This window comes from Leptinotarsa decemlineata, unplaced genomic scaffold (genome assembly GCF_025532065.1).
Source record: "Leptinotarsa decemlineata unplaced genomic scaffold, Ldec_3_MD MMD2_tig00078363_RagTag_RagTag, whole genome shotgun sequence".
In the NCBI taxonomy this organism is placed as follows: Eukaryota; Metazoa; Arthropoda; class Insecta; order Coleoptera; family Chrysomelidae; genus Leptinotarsa; species Leptinotarsa decemlineata.
The window spans coordinates 2,551,312-2,572,638 of record NW_027412728.1 but is presented as its reverse complement, the minus strand read 5'-3'; the positions used below and the strand labels follow the sequence as shown (position 1 = coordinate 2,572,638).

Sequence of the window (21,327 nt, the reverse complement as noted above, 5' to 3'; positions counted from 1 at the left end):
TTCTTCAGATCGTAAATTGGTTTTTGGTGGTGTATTACGAATTTGAAATAGTAGGCAGCGGCAAATACCAACCGCTTTTTTCTGAAATGTCACTAGTAACTAACCTAACTTTGTAAATAAGGGAGAGCGCCGCTTTTCTTCTTTCGGATTCGTAATCTACGCATCAAAATACGTAAGTACACGCAAAATTTTTTTCAAAATCGCCGGGTGTCCACAAAACGAAAATTTACCCAATTTCAAAATACCAAAAGTTGAAAATTCTTTTTGACAATGACAGATAATAATTAATTTGACTGACTCAGCGGGGACTCGAACAATTCAGAATAGCGCCATCTTGGGAAAACTCTCGTAAGTATAGTTAAAAGAAACAGGTGGTTTCTTCAAGAGTTCAAAACAAAATCTAAGGGTTGCGAACACCACGGTTTCTAGGAATCTTACCATCGACATAACAAATACTTCTTGTTCAAACTGTTCAAAGATAATGGTTGCTGATGATTGTGGAAGAAATATTAAGAGAGAACTTGAATCTGTTGGGGATGAAGTGATTTTTGAAACAAATATCATGAAATGTGAAGCAGGTGAATCTGAAATGGTCAGTGGATCTGGAAAATATGATATAGATCAGATTAAAAGTGAAAGTGTCATTGATGTTTACCAGGAACCCAAATCAGAAAAATGTATAGAAGAAATAAGTGAAGGCACTCAAAATAAGTTCCTTGACATACAGGGTAAGATATGACTCATGATTCAAAACCCACATTTTCCTTCACCACAGGTACTGTAGTCTGATGAAGTGTTTTGGCATTTAGAAATTTAATCTCAAGCGATTCAAATCCAAAGCGAATCGCTACTCCCTCACAGGCACCGCCCTTAGAGCGCCTTAACGATTTTCCTGTAGTGCTTGTGTTTTGTCCTTTGAAAAAAAATTCCAATCCCATTCAATATGATCAGGTGGTTTCAATTTCGATGCTGGGTTTTTGTTGCTATGATATCCTCACCGGAATGAACATCTCCGTAATTTTCATGCTTTTTAATTTCTCTACCAGCTGATATTTTCATTATGTCTCAATTGACAAAATCTTCAGAATCACATCTTCTTGGCCTTCTGTGAAAAGATTGTAACACTCAGAATATTATCACCGTAAGTATGCCACTGTCAACATTTCGCACATTTGATGCAAATTCTTTGATGAATTTTTTTCGATAGCAGAAAATCGCCAGATACCCAAAACACTTCAAACTTTTATGCCTCTCACCAACAAACTAAACATTCTAAATAGATGAAACTATGAACATATGTTCAAAAGAAATGTACTAACATGAAAAAAATTGCTAATCGAATATACTTAGCCCTGGAAACTTGAACATTCACCTTATTTTTTTAACAGACCTCCTATTTTCTTTGTTATTGTATATTGAAAAATAGTAGAATATTCTGATATGCATTCTTGTGAGGAGGGTACATCTGTTGATGCTTCTCGGTGAGTGCATTTCAGAATTTGATATATATGGTACATCCAGTTGTATATAAAAGGTTCTAACTTAGTTGAAAGATATAGTTTTAATCGTCTCCTGATGATGCTAACTTGTTTATTGAAACGCATGCGGAGAGAGTGCTCTAGTTATAGTGTGTGAAAAAGGCTTTCATTAGATTAATTTGATGCCAGACATTCCAGTTGTACCTATCAATCAAAATTGTGACATGATAATTAATTACAAGAAACCTCAAGAAAGAAATATGTTGGAATTGGCTTGGCAAAGTAAAGCAGAGTTTTTGATTTTTGATTTTTTGACTGAGAGACCCCGTTATTACATTCTACTATACATTTCTCCAGTCGCTAAGATTCTAATTATCTGCGAGCGCTTTCGACAGTTTAGTACTGTCATCTTCTGGTACTCCTCAAACTGACAGGAGGAGTGCCAGAAAAGATGACAGTACTATACTATATATACTATACTATACTATATATATATATATATATATATATATATATATATATATATATATATATATATATATATATATATATATATATATATATTATTAATGTAAGTTACGAAAAGGATATCAATTTTATCTAAGGAATTGAAGGGGGTCGATGTGGTGAGTATATTTCATATAAATATACAATGCCTATCAAATAAAACTGAAGAAATTGATCTTTTTCTGAACAAATTCAATTTTGATATAATATGTCTATCAGAACACTGGCAAGAAAAAACAAATCTTGAAAGTATCAACATCTCAGGATTCTCTCTGGCAGCAGAATTCTGTAGAATACATAATAGACACGGAGGAGTAGGTATATTTACAAAAAATAATATAAAGTCTAAACCATTACAACTAAAGGATTTGAATGATGAGATAAACTCTGAATTTTGTGGCTTAGAATTATCAAACCAAGTCTTAATAATAACACTTAACAGATCCTGCTTGGGAAATGCTGAAATTTTCTTGGTAAACCTGAAAAATTTATTAAATAAATACGTAAGAGGTAAAAATAAAATCATAATACTGGGTGATTTTAACATTAATTTCAAGTCGAATTCGAATGTTTTATCTGAAATGAAATGCTTACTAAATTCGTTTGGCCTCACTATAATCATATCTGAATTCACCAGGATAACAGCATATTCATCCAGCTGCATTGATAATGTATTGACAAATATAGAGAAACAGAACATGACTTCAGGTGTATTGGATCCATGTCTGTCTGACCATATTGAACAATATATAATCTTAAACAAAATCACTGAATGTAAACCCAACATAATTATGAAAAGATCTTTATCTTACTCCTCAAAGAAAAATCCTACTGATAAGGTGGCATACAATTCGCTTAAGAAAAGCTACAGGAAGGAATTGAAAGAAGCGAAAAGAAATTCATATGGACATTATATCAGTACATCAGAAAACAAATCAAAAGCTAGTTGGCAAATTATAAACTATGAGTTAAATAGGAAAACTAAAAGTAACCCTGAAACTCCAATATGTGAAACCTCTTTCAACGCTCACTTCACAAGTGTTGCTGGAAATATAATAAACCAGTTACCCAATATACCAGACGACTTGATCCAATACAAACATTTTCCTGTGCCATGCAATTCTTTTTTCCTAACGGGAGTCACAAGCTATGAGGTTCTTGATGCAATTAATGCATTAAATAATTCGAAATCAAATTGCCATATCATAAGATAAACATCAGATCTAATTCTTGCGCCATTAACATCAATGATCAATTTGATCTTCAGTGAAGGCATTTTTCCAGATAGTTTCAAATTTACCAGAGTTATTCCTTTACATAAAAAGGGAGATATTACAGAAATTGACAATTATAGACCAATATCCATTATTTCCATATTTGCTAAAATCATCGAAATAATTCTGAAAAATAGACTAGTGAAATATTTTGAAAAAAAAACCATTTTTGAATAATGCACAGTATGGGTTTCGACAAAATCGCTCTACAACTCTTGCAATTCTTAATATATTGGAAGGTATAGTTGAGGGTCTGGAACAAGGTGTACTCACGGATAATATACTCTGTGACTTGTCGAAGGCCTTTGACTGTGTCTCTCATGAAATACTCATTTTGAAACTCAAATATTACGGTATTAGAGGGGTGGCATTGAAGTTATTCAGTTCATATTTAGAAAATAGAAAACAATGTGTTACTGTTAATCAAAGAAACTCGGACTTTCTACCTATAAAACTTGGTCTCCCACAGGGGTCAGTGCTTGGGCCATTCTTATTTGTAATTTATATAAATGACCTATGCAACTTCCTATTACCCAATAAAAGTGTTCTATTCGCCGACGACACTACTTTGATGAGTACCGGTAAAAACCTTATGGAACTCACTTCTTCTTCTTATAACATTGAAAAACGTGCTGAAAATTGGTTTACTGCAAACAAACTCAAGTTGAACGCAAGCAAATCCCAAAAAATAACCTTCTCCTCTAATATGAACTTACAAATGGGAAATACTGTCAAGCTACTCGGAATTGTTATTGATGACAAACTCACATGGTCGAATCACATAGAACAGCTCTGTAACAAATTAGCAAGTACTCTATTTCTCTTGAGGCAGTTAAAAAAAGCAATTCAACCTGATACTCTGAGAATGACATATTTGTTGCATCATTGTTGACATATTAGTTGCATCATCCAATATATATATATATATATATGGGTGTCACACCAATAGGTGGTTCCACTTATGTTTCGCTTGCGTTTACGCAGCTATTTTTATCAAGTACTTTCTTGGTTTTTTCTCATTTTGTCTTCAATCGAGGACCGCCTGCCCGGTACTGACGATGCCCAATAGGCTGAAACAGCTGTATACCGGTGGCTCTTAAATTGAAATCAATATGGGAATGATCAAAGAGTACTTATCTATTTATATATATATATATGTATATATATATATATATATATATATATATATATATATATATATATATATATATATATATATATATATATAGAAGAATGGAATATTTCAGAGAAGTGATGTGTTGAGTGCATGACTCAGTTGCTTTGTTGTGACGAGAAACTCGTCTGTGGAATAAAAGCAGTGTTCAAGAATATATTTTGTTTTGTGCTTTTTTTGACATTATTCTTCCTTCAAATTATTTTAAACTGTAACGTTTTTCACAAATATTTTATCCAATATTAGACATCCTTTAACCAGTTTTATAAATGTATTGTATCAATGTTCATCCATCATGTTGTGTCCAATATTTTACATAACCATCGTATGAAACATCCTCAAAAAGTTCATCCCTGATGATGGAAACAATTTATTAAATTTCCGAAAGCTTGGACAAACTTTAAAGAGTATTCTTTCATTTGCTGCTTAGCCCCATTATTTGTTGGTTCCATATATATATATATATATATATATATATATATGATGTGTTGTTTTTCCGGGTGTTCATCCGTTGTGTACACCTCTCGAAGCGAAGCAGTAACTCGTCTTGATAATGCCATCTGAGATGATGGCGAAACGTCGACTATCGAATAGTACACAACGGATGAACACCCGGAAAAACAACACATCATATTCTACCATCCGTGAAAACCTACATTGTAATATATATATATATATATATATATATATATATATATATATATATATATATATATATATACATATACATAGATATAGATTATTATCGAGTGTGTATGATATACATCAAAAGGGGGAAATTCGTGGACAGAACACTCAAGAAATGTGGAGGCAAACCGCGGACACGTGTTTCTGGCTATTGGCCTCATCAGCGCGGTGCAGCCAATTGCAAAGATGTACAACAACTGGTTACCAAAAATGAAAAAACATATATATATATATATATATATATATATTACAATGTAGGTTTTCACGGATGGTAGAATATGATGTGTTGTTTTTCCGGGTGTTCATCCGTTGTGTAGTATTCGATAGTCGACGTTTCGCCATCATCTCAGATGGCATTATCAAGACGAGTTACTGCTTCGCTTCGAGAGGTGTAACTGTAATATATATATATATATATATATATATATATCTATATATATATATATATATATATATCTATATATATATATATATATATATATATATATATATATATATATATACATATATATATATAACAGTGTCACCATTGAAGTGCGTACCATATGGGAAACTTTTTTTTCAAAAAGTTTCAATGAAGTTTAACTTCGGCACTTGTTTGTGCTTTAAATTTAACTTAAAATGATGCGGCCAACTGCGACCCACTGACGTTCAGTGTTTGTCAAATTCGACTTTTTTTTTTTTTATTGAAAAACTGCATTTCTAGATCGAATTTAACAAAAAGTTACTTGAAAAAGTTGTGTCGACGGCAATTTTATATCCATATGCCAAATTTTATGCAACTAGGATAAAATTAACGTTTTGCTAATTTTTGACAGATATCCCCTTTATTTTAAAAAACAAGTTCGGTTAATTGTCATCAATTCATGTGTACATAACAAACTCATCATGGAGTTTAACTTTTCTGATCAATTTTTACTTATTCGGACATTTTTAGAGAGAAATTAAAAATGTGCTATTTTAACACACATTTTAACATGACCAACGAACAATGGGTTCCTTTCCTTGACAAGAAGGTTATCAGAACACCAGATAATACTCTACTCATAGATTGGTATCACGAGCCTATCAGTTCTGGTAGGTTCTTGACCTATTGGTCATACCACAAGCAGTCAACGAAAATTAATTTGGTCGAACAAATGAAGTACAAAACTCCTATTAACTTTCAATCTCAATCAATCTATTCCAGTCCATGTTTAAATTGTGGTAGGAAATACATTGGTCAAACGTCAAGATTACATAAAGACAGAATCAGCTCACATAAAAGTGATAGTAGGAGAGATGCGCTCTCAGTAATCATGTTTCTAAAGAAGGTGATAAAATGGACTACAATTCAACAAAAATTGTATCAACTGAAAGAAATACATCTAAAAGATTGTTTTTGGAAATGTCATTTATATTACAATCCAATAACTGCCTTAATAAAAGATCAGACATTGATTATCTCAGTCAAATCTATGTCTTTTTATTAGATATTGACAAAAATCTGCATGTTTTCCAAACCAATAATAATTATGGTTTTTCATCAATTTAATCATAACATTTTGAATATTTCATTTTTAGCAAACTTCCAACCTGCCTATAGCAGGGCTTTATCTTCATTTAACAACACCTCTTCAATAGTTTTCCTTAAGTTAAGTTTTCTCATTGAGTTACTTACAGAACAGCAGATGTCTCTGATCACACTTGCACCATAATAGTTCTCTTTTGTTCCATAGTTTTATCATCGACATTATATGACATTATATCGACAATATTCTACTTTGTATCCAGTGAGGAGTCAACCTCTTTTAATGTAGTGACTTGTTTATTGTATTGACATGTTTCAATTGTTTAAATGTAACATTCTTTCGACACGGCCAACCTCACTAACAGTAAGTTGTGACCTTGTATCACCATCATACAAATTTTATAGCTTTTCCTTGAAGATGATAGTAAATTTTAACGAAATATAGGAATAACTTGTGTCATAAGAGTACACTTATATATATATATATATATATATATATATATATATATATATATATATATAAAGATAACTTTGTTTCGCGAACTTTTTAGTGGTTGTAAACTATTCGGATAGTAGAACTGTAGATAGTAGAACTGTTGATTTAACACCCTTTTGCGGTGTTAAATCAACAGTAAAAAAGAGAAAAATGAATTTTTGTTCAACAATAATTTTTTCACAGATTCTGGAAACGTTTTTATCAAAACAGAGGATGAAACAGTCATCGAAAAGAAAGAAGAGAGCTTCAATGAAAAGAAGTCATCAGTGTTATGTCAAAAGGAGTTTGGCACTGCAAATGATCAAATCGGGAAACATGAGTTAGTAGATACAACAGAGAGGCCCAGTTTGAAAATCCATGAAAAAACACGTTCTGTTGAAAAATCATTTGAGTGTACCATTTGTCAAAAGTCATTTCACAGTAATTATTTGAAAATTCATGAAAGAACACATACTGGAATAAAACCATTTCAGTGCAAAATCTGCTCTAAACCGTTTATTTGTAAAAGTCATTTGAAGGAACACGAAAGAATTCATACTGGGATAAAATCATTTCAATGTAAAATATGTCAAAAGTCATTCAGTCGAAGAAGTCATTTAAAAGAGCACGAAATAATTCATACTGGTGAAAAACCATTCCAGTGCAAAATCTGCTCAAAATCATTCACTAAAAGAAGTTATTCGAGAATCCATGAAAAAACTCATAATGAGGAAAAATCATTTCGATGTAAAATCTGCCAGAAGTCATTTACTCACAATAATAATTTGAAAATCCATGAAAGGATACATACTGGAATGAAACCATTTCAGTGCACAATATGCTTGAAGTCATTCACTGAAAGTAGTAGTTTGAAAAAACATAAAAGGACACATACTGGTGAAAAGCCATTTCAGTGTAAAATCTGCCGAAAGTCATTTATTCAAAATAGTAGTTTGAAAAGACATGAAAAAATTCATACTGGGAAAAAATCATTTCAGTGTAAATTCTGCTCAAAGTCATTTTTTCAGAGTGGTAATTTAAAATCGCATGAAAGAACGCATACTCGTGATAAATCACTTCAGTGTACAATTTGTCTAAAGTCATTTGTTAACAGTAATTATTTGAAAATTCATGAAAGAACACATACGGGTGAAAAACCATTTTAATGCAAAATCTGCTTGAAACCATTTATCAATAAAAGTAATTTGAAGGCACATGAAAGAACTCGTACTGGGACTAAATTTAAATGTAAAATGTGCCCAAAGTCATTTGTTTTGTGTAGTTCCTTGAAGTCCCATGAAAAAATACATTGTCGAAAAATTATTTCAATGTTCAATTTGCCCCAAGTCATTTAGTCGCAGTAATTCTTTGAGAATTCATGAAATAATACCGGAATAAAACCATTTCAGTGCAAAATCTGCTTGAAGTCATTCACTGAAAGTAGTAGTTTGAAAACACATAAAACGACACATACTGGTGAAAAGCCATTTCAGTGTAAAATCTGCTTAAAGTCAATTACTCAAAACAAGAGTTTGAAAGCTCATGAAAAAAAAACTCATTCATAATGCTTTTACATGCAGAACATACTGATGAAAACCATTTCAGTGTAAAGTCAACATGAAGTCTTCAAAAACCCATAAAAACCACAAAAAACATTTAGGAGTGCAAAGTTACCTCCTGATAATTTGTTTTCTGGTATCGAAAATCGTTAAGTTGATGGAATACATAGATTATCTCGAAATATAAAAATAATAATACTGTCTTTATTTTTTAATCCTTGCAAAGTCCAGTGTTAATTCTACTCTGCTTAACTGAGTACCATTTACAATTATTTTATTGATAAATACATTATAAACACTTTCTAAGGCAAACATAATTGAATAATTATTCTTACTATATTATACTTAAATTACACACATTATGAAGGTACTGAACATTAAGAAGAGAATGACGTCAGAAGATGACAAGTTACGCCGTTGCCAACATGTGCGCTACTTCGACTTTTCAAATTTTGTTGTTCTGTTGATTTGTTTTATTGCTATTAACCTTACTTACTATTAAGTTACTTAGTTGTAATACATTTAGAGTGTCACTTCACCATTTTTTCATAATGAGTGATGAAAAATAAAATATTTTATTTAAATTCGTTTAATTGTATATATTTTTCAATTATAACTCGTCATCATCATCGGAATCGAAATTTATTATGAGAGGCTGAACATCTTCCCTGTCAAACCCAACTTCTCTATCCCAATGTAATTTTGTTTTGTTTGGTTTGTCGAATAGTTTCAGCCCGTACATCAGGTGTAGCTTTGTTTAAAGCTTCTTTCCATATAGTCTGGGATTTGTCAGCTGAAGTGTCATCTCTTCCCACATTATCGCTATACAAATTTTTTGTTAAATATGATCGTTGGAATTAAAGATGCAGTGATACGGTGGAAGACGAAGCATTTGGCACTTTTAACGTTGGAATTTTGCCAGGATCGCCCAATGGTATAGTTCAAGTAAAAGATATAGTGCCCCCTACCTTTCAGCAGTTCCCCTTCAATAACACACACAACGGCGGTACTCATCGCTACATTCTGTTGGTCACTGTAACATGACTTCAAATTTAATTTTATGACTCTTCAGCCAATCATAAAAGTCGGTTAGTAAAAATATCCAATACGAACCGCCAATTCTTCAGTCCACATGGACTAATTCCTTGCGGCATAATTCCTTTGAATCGGTTTTTTTGGCCTTTGACCTCGCCGCACCTTTAAGGTCTTGTGACGAACCGAATGACCGTGCGTCGGTAATTAAAAATACGTAGACACGAAGAACTGTTAAATTGATCAATTAACGCCAGACGACTCGCGAGAACAATTAATATCAATTAAGCGAAAATCCCGATGCGTTCAGTCCATCGCGAAAGATAAAGAGTTGGCGGCATCCCTCTAATAATCATAAAACTGTCATCAGTAATTTATTATAGAAAATTAATGAGGCCAGGTGGTCACTAAAACAAAGGGAATCTAACAGCTGCAAATTGCACGTGTTCTGTTATCGCCTATTATTCTGAGTATAAATTCGAAGCAAAATTTGCATTAAATCAGTCTAGATTGACCAGCCAAGATGAGACCATCTCCGTCAGTAAAAAGTTTTCGCGAAGTAAATCCGAAGTGTTAAATAAGTGTATGTGTCTCCGCCAGCGAAGTTAATTATTAAAATGTAACCCAATCTAGTTTTGAATCGTCGAAATTGAAGTGCTCTCCGTCAGTAAAAGTTCACGTGAAACGTTAATCAGTCGGTTTAAATGTGGAAATAATCTCTAGCAGTAAATTTATGCGTATCGAAAGTTTAATCAGTTGGAAACGAAGTGTCATGTTAATCCCGAAATAAACAAAGTCCGAATAATTCTTCGAGCTTAGAATAAACCGATCCAAGGACGAGTATTTATTACTAACAAAAATGAAGTATTACTTCTTATTTTTACGTGAGTATCATTCGAAAAGGGACTCCGCATTTACTGTGGTATAATCACAGCCTCCATCTGAAGTAAATTTTGCGTAAATACCTGTGGGTTATTTATTATGACTTGAAGAGTTACTGAATCCATGTTTGTCGTATATTTCCCCATGTTCATTGAAAATGTTTATACAATGGTGTTTGATTTGTCGTTGATGTATATGTAATAGGTACTTTGATATGTGAATAATATTGACAACTTGTTATCTATAGATGTTAAATCTTGCATTTTTATGGATACGAAACGTTTATTATTTAGTTAAATTTTTGAAATATTTGAATTATGAGTTATTTCTATGTTTTGATTATGTATAATAAATTACAGGTGAACAAGGTATTGAATATAATAATGAAGTCCTATATGTTATGCGTGTACTACTTGTCATGGTTTTTATTGTGTTGAAATTGTGTATTCGTTTATTATTACTGTTCTACTTGATTATTGATGATTTTTTGGTATTATGTTCCCTGTTGTCTATTTGGATATTTTTAAAGTTTCAGAAAAGTTTAATGACTTCCTTGTAAATGATTGGTAAACATGTCACTTTATTTTTTGTGCATACAGTATTATGAAAAACAATGATTATATATCATTATCGTTTCTGCCCTGAGTTATCGAAATAGAGTAAGACGGCGTACCTGTTATTCACAGTAAATATTATCTAAAATGAGGTTAGAGTTCACGTTTTTTATTCTAATTAATATCAATCAAGGTTTATGTGTTTAGGTAATTGCATGCACCTGATGTTCTTTGTTTTTGTGTGTACTATTATAATATCAGTTTAATTCTTATTCAATAAATGTTTAAAATGTACGTTGGTTTGTCATTCAGTAGGTTTATAACAAACATCTAGTTAACCAAAGCAACCTCCTACCTGTTTGGGAACAGCCGCTCGATTCCAAACAGGAAGTTATTATTGTGGCATACTCAAGTCGTTTTTGAATTTTCCCAAAACATCTTTCTCTGGCAACACAGCTCCCTTGTCGTTGAGAGGGTGAATTTGAACGATCTCTGAGTATGAAAGTCGGCCGGTTTGGGCCACGGTATAAAATCAGGTTGGCGACGTGGTTCATTCTTCACCTATGGTAAGTGTTCCAAAACATTAAACCATAGGGGCCCACCACAGTCTATTCACATTATAGTTCAGGTCACGCTCGGCTCACACTCTACTCAAGCCGCGGTCAAATATTATTACTCGCTTTTAAACGAGACTATTCATACTTGGCGCTTCGCTCACGGTACGGTCATGTTCATTGATCGTGGTCTTTCTTTCCACGGATATTTTGAACGGACCGTGAGCGAACCGTTGTGCTAGTATGTACAAATGACACTCAGTCAGTGTGCATTTTTCTTCTGAATACCTTGTGTTTCTTTGAGTTAGTTAGGCAAAATGGATGAAAAATTAATAGAATTGGTTAGGAATCATGAAGAATTATACAATATGGGCGACAAATTATACTTTGACACAGCACTGAAAAAGAGAATATGAAGGGAAATTGCAGAGAAATTTAATGAAACAGGTAAATATATTGGAGTTTCTTTAATGCAAAAATAATTATGATGTAGATACGTATCCATACAAGTATAATAAGATCAATTTATATTTTATTTATTTGCCATGGAACTTTTCCAGCTTCCGTGTTGAAAAAACTGTTTAAATATTTCCCTACATTGAAAAGCATCTTCGCCAGCATTGCCTCCTTGATTTGGCAAAGAAAAGAACTGAGACTGCTCTTCTCTACTTCCATCTGACGTATAGGCTGAACCACAGTTAAATGATGCACAATCCCGCAACAAATTCTGTAAAATACATGTAGTTAAAATAATTTTCCCGAAATTTCCTGGATTTGAATGCAATTTTCTAAAATAAAGACGAATCTTTTGAGCTAAAATTCCAAAGCTGTTTTCCACTCTACGGCGAGCGCGGCAGAGACGGTAATTAAAAACACGTTTTACCATATTGACAATAGTTTGAGGTTCAGGATATGGTCTCATAATATTCCTTTTCAAAGGAAATGCCGAATCCCCTATTATTACATATGGTGCCAGAATGTCAGTTCCAGGAAGCGCCTTGTCTTCTGGAATGTCTAGTGTTCCATTTTCTAGGGCTTTTCCTAACTTTAAAGTAGCAAATATTCCCCCATCGCTATTTTTGCCGTACGATCCTATGTCAACGGCAATAAATTTGTATTGCGCGACAACTATAGTAAAACCAATAATGATTGAGAGTAAAGCGCGTTGTCATATCTAAATTTTACGTTACCAGTTTATAGCAGAATCAAAATATAGTAAGCAGTAGAGTTGTAGGTTGTGGCAAATTATAGATAATACACAATACTAGTACGATTAAAAGGTATTATTTATGACAAAAATCAGTAATGAGCTTGTAATGAGTAATACTTATACATTTCCTGATTACTGATCAGTTAAAATTCATTATTTTCTGTATAGTGTTAGATATTTATCACAACTAGTGGCAACGCTGTACGCAACGATATTTCTGTCTTTGTCACTTTACCGTAACTTCCATCTCATCGTTGCAGTCCTCACTAATATACTTGCAGCCATGAGCGTATCATTGGTTTGTGAATTATACAGCGTGAATTGTACGTTTTACAGTTAAGTTAGTCAGCAATCGACGTGTTGTGATAACAATTGGTGAAAATAATAGTGCTAATAAGTGTTTAAGCGTTACATAATTATATTTCTACACCGTTCTCAAACTACTCAAAAAAATGGGAGACATGGTCGGGCCTTCCACGTCGAAAAAGGTAAAACGGTCGGAGTCTCGGTCAGTAAGAGGAAAACAAATTGTACTGCGAGTATTTCTTTGTCTTGAAAGAGATCATCAGCCACCAAAAGATGACTTTGTGCATATGTGCTGTAATTCTACGTGTGTACCTCCGAATAACCAACCGGACATTTCTACATCATTAAGTTCCACAATTACAAAAGATAAATTGGTTGATATGTGCTCTGATTATACCGGTGTACCAAAATCATCGATTTACAAAATACTAAGAGAAGCAGAAATTCATGGGGACGTACAAACGCCAAAAACTAGTAGCGGACGAAAAAAAATCCCAGTTGATGAAGAAGCCAAAACCAGTATACGCAGAACTATTCACAGTTTCTTTTTCAGAAATGAGCTGCCCACACTACACACAGTTCTGGAGGCACTTAGCTATCATGAATTGGTCCCAAAAATGGGTAAAGAAACTTTTAGGAAACTTGTACACGAAATGAAATTTACATACGGAAAAGTTGACAGGAAAAGCATTCTCATTGAACGTCAAGAAATAATAGTATGGAGAAGAAACTATCTAAGAAAAATTGACGAATTTTAGAAGCTCAAAAAAAATTGTACTTCATGGACGAGACATGGGTTAACCAAGGACATACGGTCAAAAAAGTAAGGCAGGGTGGTAATATAACAAGTGCACGACAAGCCTTTATTGAAGGTTTGTCAGTTGGGTTAAAACAGCCATCTGGAAAAGGTAGTCGTCTGATAGTTACGCATATAGGAAGCGACAGTGGATTTTTACCAAATTGTGAATTAATATTTAAATCTAAGAAAACATGCGATTATCATGAAGAGATGAATGCGGAGGTGTTTGAAAAATGGTTTGAAAGCATCATTCAACTTGTGGAACCTGGGTCTGTCATCGTCATGGACAATGCCCCATACCATAGTCGACATTTAGAACCATTACCGAAACAATCATGGAAAAAAGCAGCAATTCAAGAATGGTTAATTAATAAGAACATCCAATATAACAAAGATCGTTTAAAGGCAGAACTACTTCAGCTAACAAAATTACACACAGATAAATATAAAAAATTCGCAGTGGATGAAATGGCGTTAAGTCGTGGAATTACAGTTTTAAGGTTACCACCATACCACTGCGAATTAAACCCAATAGAATTAATCTGGGCGCAAGTAAAAGGATATGTGGCACGAGAAAACAGAACATTTAAATTAGTGGACGTGCAACATCACCTACAAGAAGCTATTCGAACTGTTTCTGCAGAAGACTGGAAGAAATGCATGAAGCATGTTTTAAAAGAGGAGCAAAAAATGTGGGACGTAGACAACCGTATTGAACACAATATTGAACCAATCATAATTCACTTTGATGATATATATATATATATATATATATATATATATATATATATATATATATATATATATATATATATATATATATATATATATATATATATATATATATATATATATATATATATATATATATATCTATATATATATATATATATATATATATATATATATATATATATATATATATATATATATATATATTGTGTTTTTTATTAATATTGTTAATTTATTTGGTACCTACTATAATTACCACGATTATTACTCCGTTTTCATAAGGCCCACCTAATGACTACAACGATTAGGTAAATTACGATATTGCAAAGTTTTAATGAAATAAATAAAAAATGTGTATGAATATTTTAACTAATAGTACTAAGAATTTTTATTTCATTCTTAACCCTCTCAAAAATTAATAAGCACGCCCCCGATTTGCTGTCAACTGGGCTTACTTCTACTCTCAATCATTATTGGTTTTAGTATAGTGCCAACAATACCACCGAAAAGGTGCGCTTGTAATTAAAAAAATTCGATCCACTATTTGGAGATGCCACTATTTCGATATGTTTACCGTCTAGCGCCCCTAAACAATTAGGGAAATTCCACAAGTGCCAAAAATCATTGGCGATCGCTTTCCATTTCTTTTTGGTTGGCGTCGGTATGCATTCTTGCAGTAAATTTGATATTATTACATTGCAAACATCCCTTACAATTTCGTGGACGGTGGAATGGCCGAGGCGATAACTAAAGGCAATAGTTCGTAGTGAGTCTCCTGTTGCTAAATATCTGAAACGAAATAAGAATAATTGATTTATTGGTTGTTTAGGAAAATGGTGGAATGATTTTTAATTTATTTAAATTTACTTTTATTACTCCGACAAATTTACCTCTCATAATAATAATAAAAGTTTATTATTAGATATCATTTTTTCATTATTTGCAGCTGATAAATGCAAGCAAAGATGGGAGTCACTGAGATCTCAATTTAGAAAAATATGTAAGACGAATGGAAGTACGACTGGTCAAGCCGCCAAGAAGAAGAAAAAGTGGAGGTACGAGAATGAAATGACGTTTTTGTTGCCGCACATGATGGATAAGGCCCGGGTATCGTCACTACAAATACACGATGGAACAGATGAGGAGAATATTGACGGTAACGATGAAGAGCAGACTGAGGCTGAAGTTGAGACAAATGATGTTCCTGCAGCGCCCAGAGAAGTCCTTCAAAAAAACATTAAAAAGAAAAGAATATCCAGAAAAAATCCTTCGAACAAAGAATCTGCGAGTTCAACACTCATGAATTATTTATTAAGTCAAAAAAGTATTGAAGAATCAAAAGAAAAAGACTCCATAGATTTATTTTTTGACAGTATTAAGGCCACTGTACGCTCCTTTACACCAGCGGATTTTCATACAGTAAAAACTACCATTTTTAATGTAGTATCAGAAATCGAACGAAAATATTTGTTTCCGGCCTCAACTCAATATCATCATTTTGAAACACATTCAGCATCGGACTATGATAGTTCTCTTCCTCTTCGAAATTTTCAGTCTACTACAACAGGTTTCAGTAGTAATTATGTAAATCAAAGCCGTCCTCAATCAAATTCCTCATGTACGCAAACATCTGTACCTACACCCCTATCCTCGGCATCCTCTTACTACGAACATTTTTCACCTAATACACCTCTTTAGGTAAAACCAAGTTTTTAGTTGTTATTTTTTGTTAAGTTCATAATGTAGTTCGTTTTGTGTAATAATGATGTATTAATAAAATTATTACTACCTAAACAGAATTTTTTTTAGAAGATTCAAACGACTCAAAATCAACATAATATGATTAAATATAATCATGCATGTACTGCATGAGTTTATTTTGTAAAAATAATTTTGTGTTTTGACTCACCTTAAACAAACAGCTAATTGGTGAAATGGACTCACGAAATGTACTATTTTGTTTCGCTATATCACTTGAAATTTTATTTAAAATATATTGAAAAGTATATTTGGTCATACGAAAATATTGAAAAAATTTAGTTTCATAATCTGCAAGACCTCTATACAAAGTAAAAAATTCTCCTTCCGTTTTTCGCTTTTTAAAATTTCGTGTACCCATATTGTCCTGCGTTTTTTGTTTTCGTTTCGGTTTTCGTCCTCTTCATCATCCAAACATACAGCAATAATAGCTAAATCAGCATTTGAGATCTTTTTTAACATTTTTGATATTAACTGATAAAAAATAATGTTCTGACCAGACTGGATGTTGATCGTTCAATGTGAATAGTATACATATTCTTGATTGTGACCGAACGGTGAGCGAACCGAGACCTGAGCGCCTAATATGAATCGACCTTTAAGATTACTATATCGGTTACTTCGACTATACTATCTTTGAGTACCCAAGTTTAATCCAAGAATACAAACTGGCGTAAACCCTTTTTCTTAAGTTTCATGTAATCATGTAAAAAGTTTATACGTTTCATTGCAATACTAGGCAGGCAGCTCCATCAAACCACGACGTGAATAATCTTTTTTGTATGTAAAACCAATTTTTTTCAGAATTTTTCATAAAGATGTCTTACAACATTTGAAAAGATCACGTTCTACGATTATACCAATTCACCAGTGATGCCAATTTGCGTGTAATTACACGAAATGCGTGTAATTTTTACCCCTTACGTGTAATATGCGTGTAATGGAATTTTGCGTGTAATTTCTAAAGTAGCTCATATTAGAGAGAAATGAGAAGATGAATAATGAACCTGAAGATAGATGTGAAATGTCTTCATCAGAATTTTTAGTAGCGCCAAGTACATCTAGTATTAAGGTTGACGATACTATTGAGTCAGAAGTGAAAAATACGAAGAAAACTAGAAAATATAAATTTTGTGAGTGTTGGTTGCAAGAATCAAATTTGAAAAATTGGTTGACGAAGTCAAAAGATATGGGAAAACATAAAGAATGTCAGGCTTTTTGCAAATTATGCCAAGTAAATATTCTACCTCATAAGGCAACCTTGTTGAAACACAGACAATCTACAAAACATAAATTTCTAGAGAAACAAGTTTCAATCTCTTCAGATTTATCGAAGTTATTGAATAATCCATTGTCTGAAAAAACGAGACGAGCAGAAATCAAATTAGCAGGCCTTCTGACAACTAATAATTTACCATTTTCATTAACAGATGTTTTGACTCCCCTACTTCAGGACATTTTTCCCGATAGCACAATAGCACATGAGATGGCAATGCATCGAACAAAAGCTACACAAGTATTGAAAGAGAGTCAAGGGTGCATTATAGCTATTCCCAGTTCCGTCAGCCGTGTAATTAGCAGAATCAACTATATACATTCTCTTAACAGGCGGTTTCGAGGTCACGATATTTCAATCTGTGCTAATTTACCGTTAAAGACTTATGAAAAAAATTTCCTTGCCTCTACTTTTCAATGTCAAAGAGGGTGTCCAGAGAGGGTGTAATCATGAACATTTGCGTGCAAAAACGTGTAATTTGACAGTTGGCGGCGTGTAATTTGACCGATGTCTGTTGGCAACACTGCAATTCACTATATTCAGATTCGGGATTAACTTCAGGTTAGGTTCATAATCGCTACTGTCGTTACCATCTTCGCCAAATATCCTGTCACATTCTGAATCGTTTAAGTTTGTGTTGTACTCAATTTCATTTTGAGTCAGTGGTCTTTTCTCATCCATATTGGGTTCTTGATAATTTAATTATAATAATAATTACAAAACAAAACACTCAAAAAAGACATAAATGTGGTGCACTGAGATACTACTGACAAATATGGACGCGTATCTGTGATTCAGCTTTAGAGAAGCGACAGGTCGAAGCGTGTCTGCCTGCGAGTTAACTCGTAGTTGACTTCCGCGAAGAGATTTCTGTTAAGGTCCCCACAGACGTTATTTTTCGACAGGATTACCCGACGTGCAAAATTGTTTGGATAATCCGGTCGGTGTGTGGCAGAACACCGTCGTGATTGCCGGCGTTCCAAATTATCTGTTTTGATCTGATTTTTCACAACGGTTATGAACGGGATCGTTCAAGTCGGCCCGAATGTAGTATGCAGACCGTTAGTCACGAAGTAGATTTTGAATATCAGTAGTGTGCGTATTCAGTGTATATAAAATGAGTGATTTGAAGCAATGTAGTAAACAATTTATGACGGAACTTACTGAAATGTACAGAAACTTTCCATGTCTCTGGAAGTCAAATTGAGTGAGTATGCTGACAGAGAATAAGGCATACGAGGAGATGTCAACCAAGCTAACGGAAATTGATTCATCGGCAACAATAGAAATAGTGGAAATGAGAATTTACTCGATTCGAGGAACATCTTTTTTTAAAACATGGTATATATCTCTACCGGTTTCTGGTAGGAAGTGTCCCAAAACTTGAGGAGATATTTATCGCTGAAAATTTCAAATCTTCGTAGCTTCTTCCGGTAGCGATAAATCTCAAAGTGGCTGTTCATGGGTGGGTTATACTTTGACGAGAGGCTAAACCACCCAGTCCTTAACAACGTTGCCAAGTGTACCCAGTTTGTATTTCGCGGGAAATTACAAAATATACTTTAAAAATCAGGTTATGTGTTAGAACTTGCTTTTGTTATACTGCGGTTTCTTTTTTTATCTACCTGTAAAGAAATTTGAATTCAGAAAATGCCAGTTATATGTAGTATATGTGAGAAAGTATATGTCACATAATCATCTCATAACAGAGAAGTGCACCAAAAAAATCCAGAGCCTGTATCTTATTCATCTCAGAAGGGATGCGGTGCAATTTTCAGTAGTCGTTGCCTTGAAGCAGATTGTGATTCTGCATCCAAAACCCATAAGAATTTAGTGGACCATTTGCAGAGAATTCGTCTGCTGAAGTTTGAAACAGGGTTATGTTATGAAAAATATAAATGGTTTGTTAATTCTAAAATCAGAATAACACTATTTTGAAATATATTTTTATTTATATCAGATTTTGAAATTTGGAAATCAAATACTGAAACAATTAACAATTGCTCTTATGTTTTGAAAAGTAGGAATGCTAGTACTATTGGTGAAATAGTGTACTTATTACAAGTGCAACAGGAGTACAAGTGAGTACTAATTTGATTATTGAGTGTAAAGGTATAGAGATTGGGTACAGAGATGCTACATGGATATGGTACTGCTGAGAGAGGGTACCTATATTTCAAAAATCTAAATATTAACCTTAATAAGTGCAATTTGATAAAGGGTGAGATAGAATAAAAAATTTAAACAGTTTATATCTCAAAAAGGGCTGCTTGAATTTTTTATACACTCTGTCGTAGGTTACTATATATCCCCAGTGACAACAGTAATCGAAGACATAGATTGTTGAAGAGCCAGGGATCTTGTAAGATAAATAGTTCTTGCACAAGTGAAATCAAAGTTGTTGAAGAAAACAAAATTCTGGTAGAGTGGCAAAAAGTACATTATGGTCGTAAGCTTGATATACAACATTAGATTGTCAAAAACTGAAAAACATAATATTGCCACAAAGATAACAAATGGTGTTGCACCCCAAAAGTAATCATATTTTATACTTATGTTATCATCAGAGACTTATTAATAAACAATTCTTATCCCAATGTCTGCAGAATCCTGTGATTTAAATATAAAATAGCATCTAAATATTCACTTATCAATTTTGAATTATTCACCTTCTACCAGAATCCTGTGAATAACCTAACCAATTTTTTCACAGAATCTGGGAATTCACTCGTGATAATATTTGTGAACATTTGAAAAAAGTAGATTTGTTAACTACTAAGGATCTGAGGAATATAAAAATAAGCTATGGTCTTGAATTGAAAGATGGAAAGCGAGATTCGAATGATGCCTTTTCTGTGGCTCTTTGGGTGAAGGAATGTGAAAATCTCAAAGGAAATCCTATTTTGTTTTATAAAGAGTAAGGAAAGGACCATAGTATTTCAAGAAAAGAGGACTTTTGCTTGATAATAATGAACACATTTCAAAGACAAATGATGAAACAGTTTCCATCTACAATTACCATCGATAGTACCCATGGCCTCAATGACTATCACCATGGTTTTCCAGTAGCTGAAATGTTCACAAATAGAAAAGATACCATAGTGCAGAGTGTACTTTTTCAGCAATCAAGGACACCATGTGTATGTACAATTTCACATTAGTTTGCTTTGGTGGTGGTTGGTACTTACAGTTGTTTTATTTCAGGAGTTATTCATTGTAAATTTTTCATGTCAGATATGGCTGAGGTGTTTTTTAACGCATGGTATGGGGTGAAGCTCCGCCTTATCCACAACACTTATTTTGATCCTGACATGTTGACAGAGCTTGGCAGAGCAATTTGAATAAAATTTCCACTAAGGACAAGCGTTCAGAAATTTACAAAATACTAAAAATATTGCAACAAAAAACTATTGAATCGAACTTTGTTTCGGCTTTGGATAATGCTTTGAGTTATATGTGCAACAATGAAGTCACAAGACATTTTGCAGAGTATTTTTCTAATACCTACAGTCATAAATTAAAAAAAAATGGGCTTACTGTTTCAGAAAAGAAGCTAGCAT

The 21,327-nt window shown here is 33.1% G+C and overlaps 1 protein-coding gene across 2 annotated transcripts; it reads left to right on the top strand.

The window, feature by feature from the left end:
• The first annotated feature begins 207 nt into the window (after window positions 1–207).
• LOC111511734 (uncharacterized) lies at window positions 208–16,484 on the top strand. Of its 2 annotated transcripts, none has more exons than XM_074185926.1 (2): window positions 208–728; window positions 15,680–16,484. In XM_074185926.1, the coding sequence occupies exons 1-2, from the start codon at window positions 482–484 to the stop codon at window positions 16,429–16,431; spliced, it is 999 nt and encodes a 332-aa protein (XP_074042027.1). In that variant the 5' UTR covers window positions 208–481; the 3' UTR covers window positions 16,432–16,484. The 2 variants fall into 2 exon arrangements, with proteins under 2 accessions (XP_074042027.1, XP_023023534.2); XM_023167766.2 differs by lacking the exon at window positions 15,680–16,484 and adding an exon at window positions 7,310–9,253 and having other exon boundaries at window positions 371–728.
• Window positions 16,485–21,327: the final 4,843 nt, after the last annotated feature.

What these genes read in the sequence shown, in the direction of transcription:
- LOC111511734 (XM_023167766.2), top strand. Translation starts at nt 482, where the DNA reads ATGGTTGCTGATGATTGTGGAAGAAATATTAAGAGAGAACTTGAATCT. An exon ending in TAAGTTCCTTGACATACAGG is followed by an intron (nt 729 to 7,309) that starts GTAAGATATGAC and finishes ATTTTTTCACAG; the next exon opens with ATTCTGGAAACGTTTTTATC.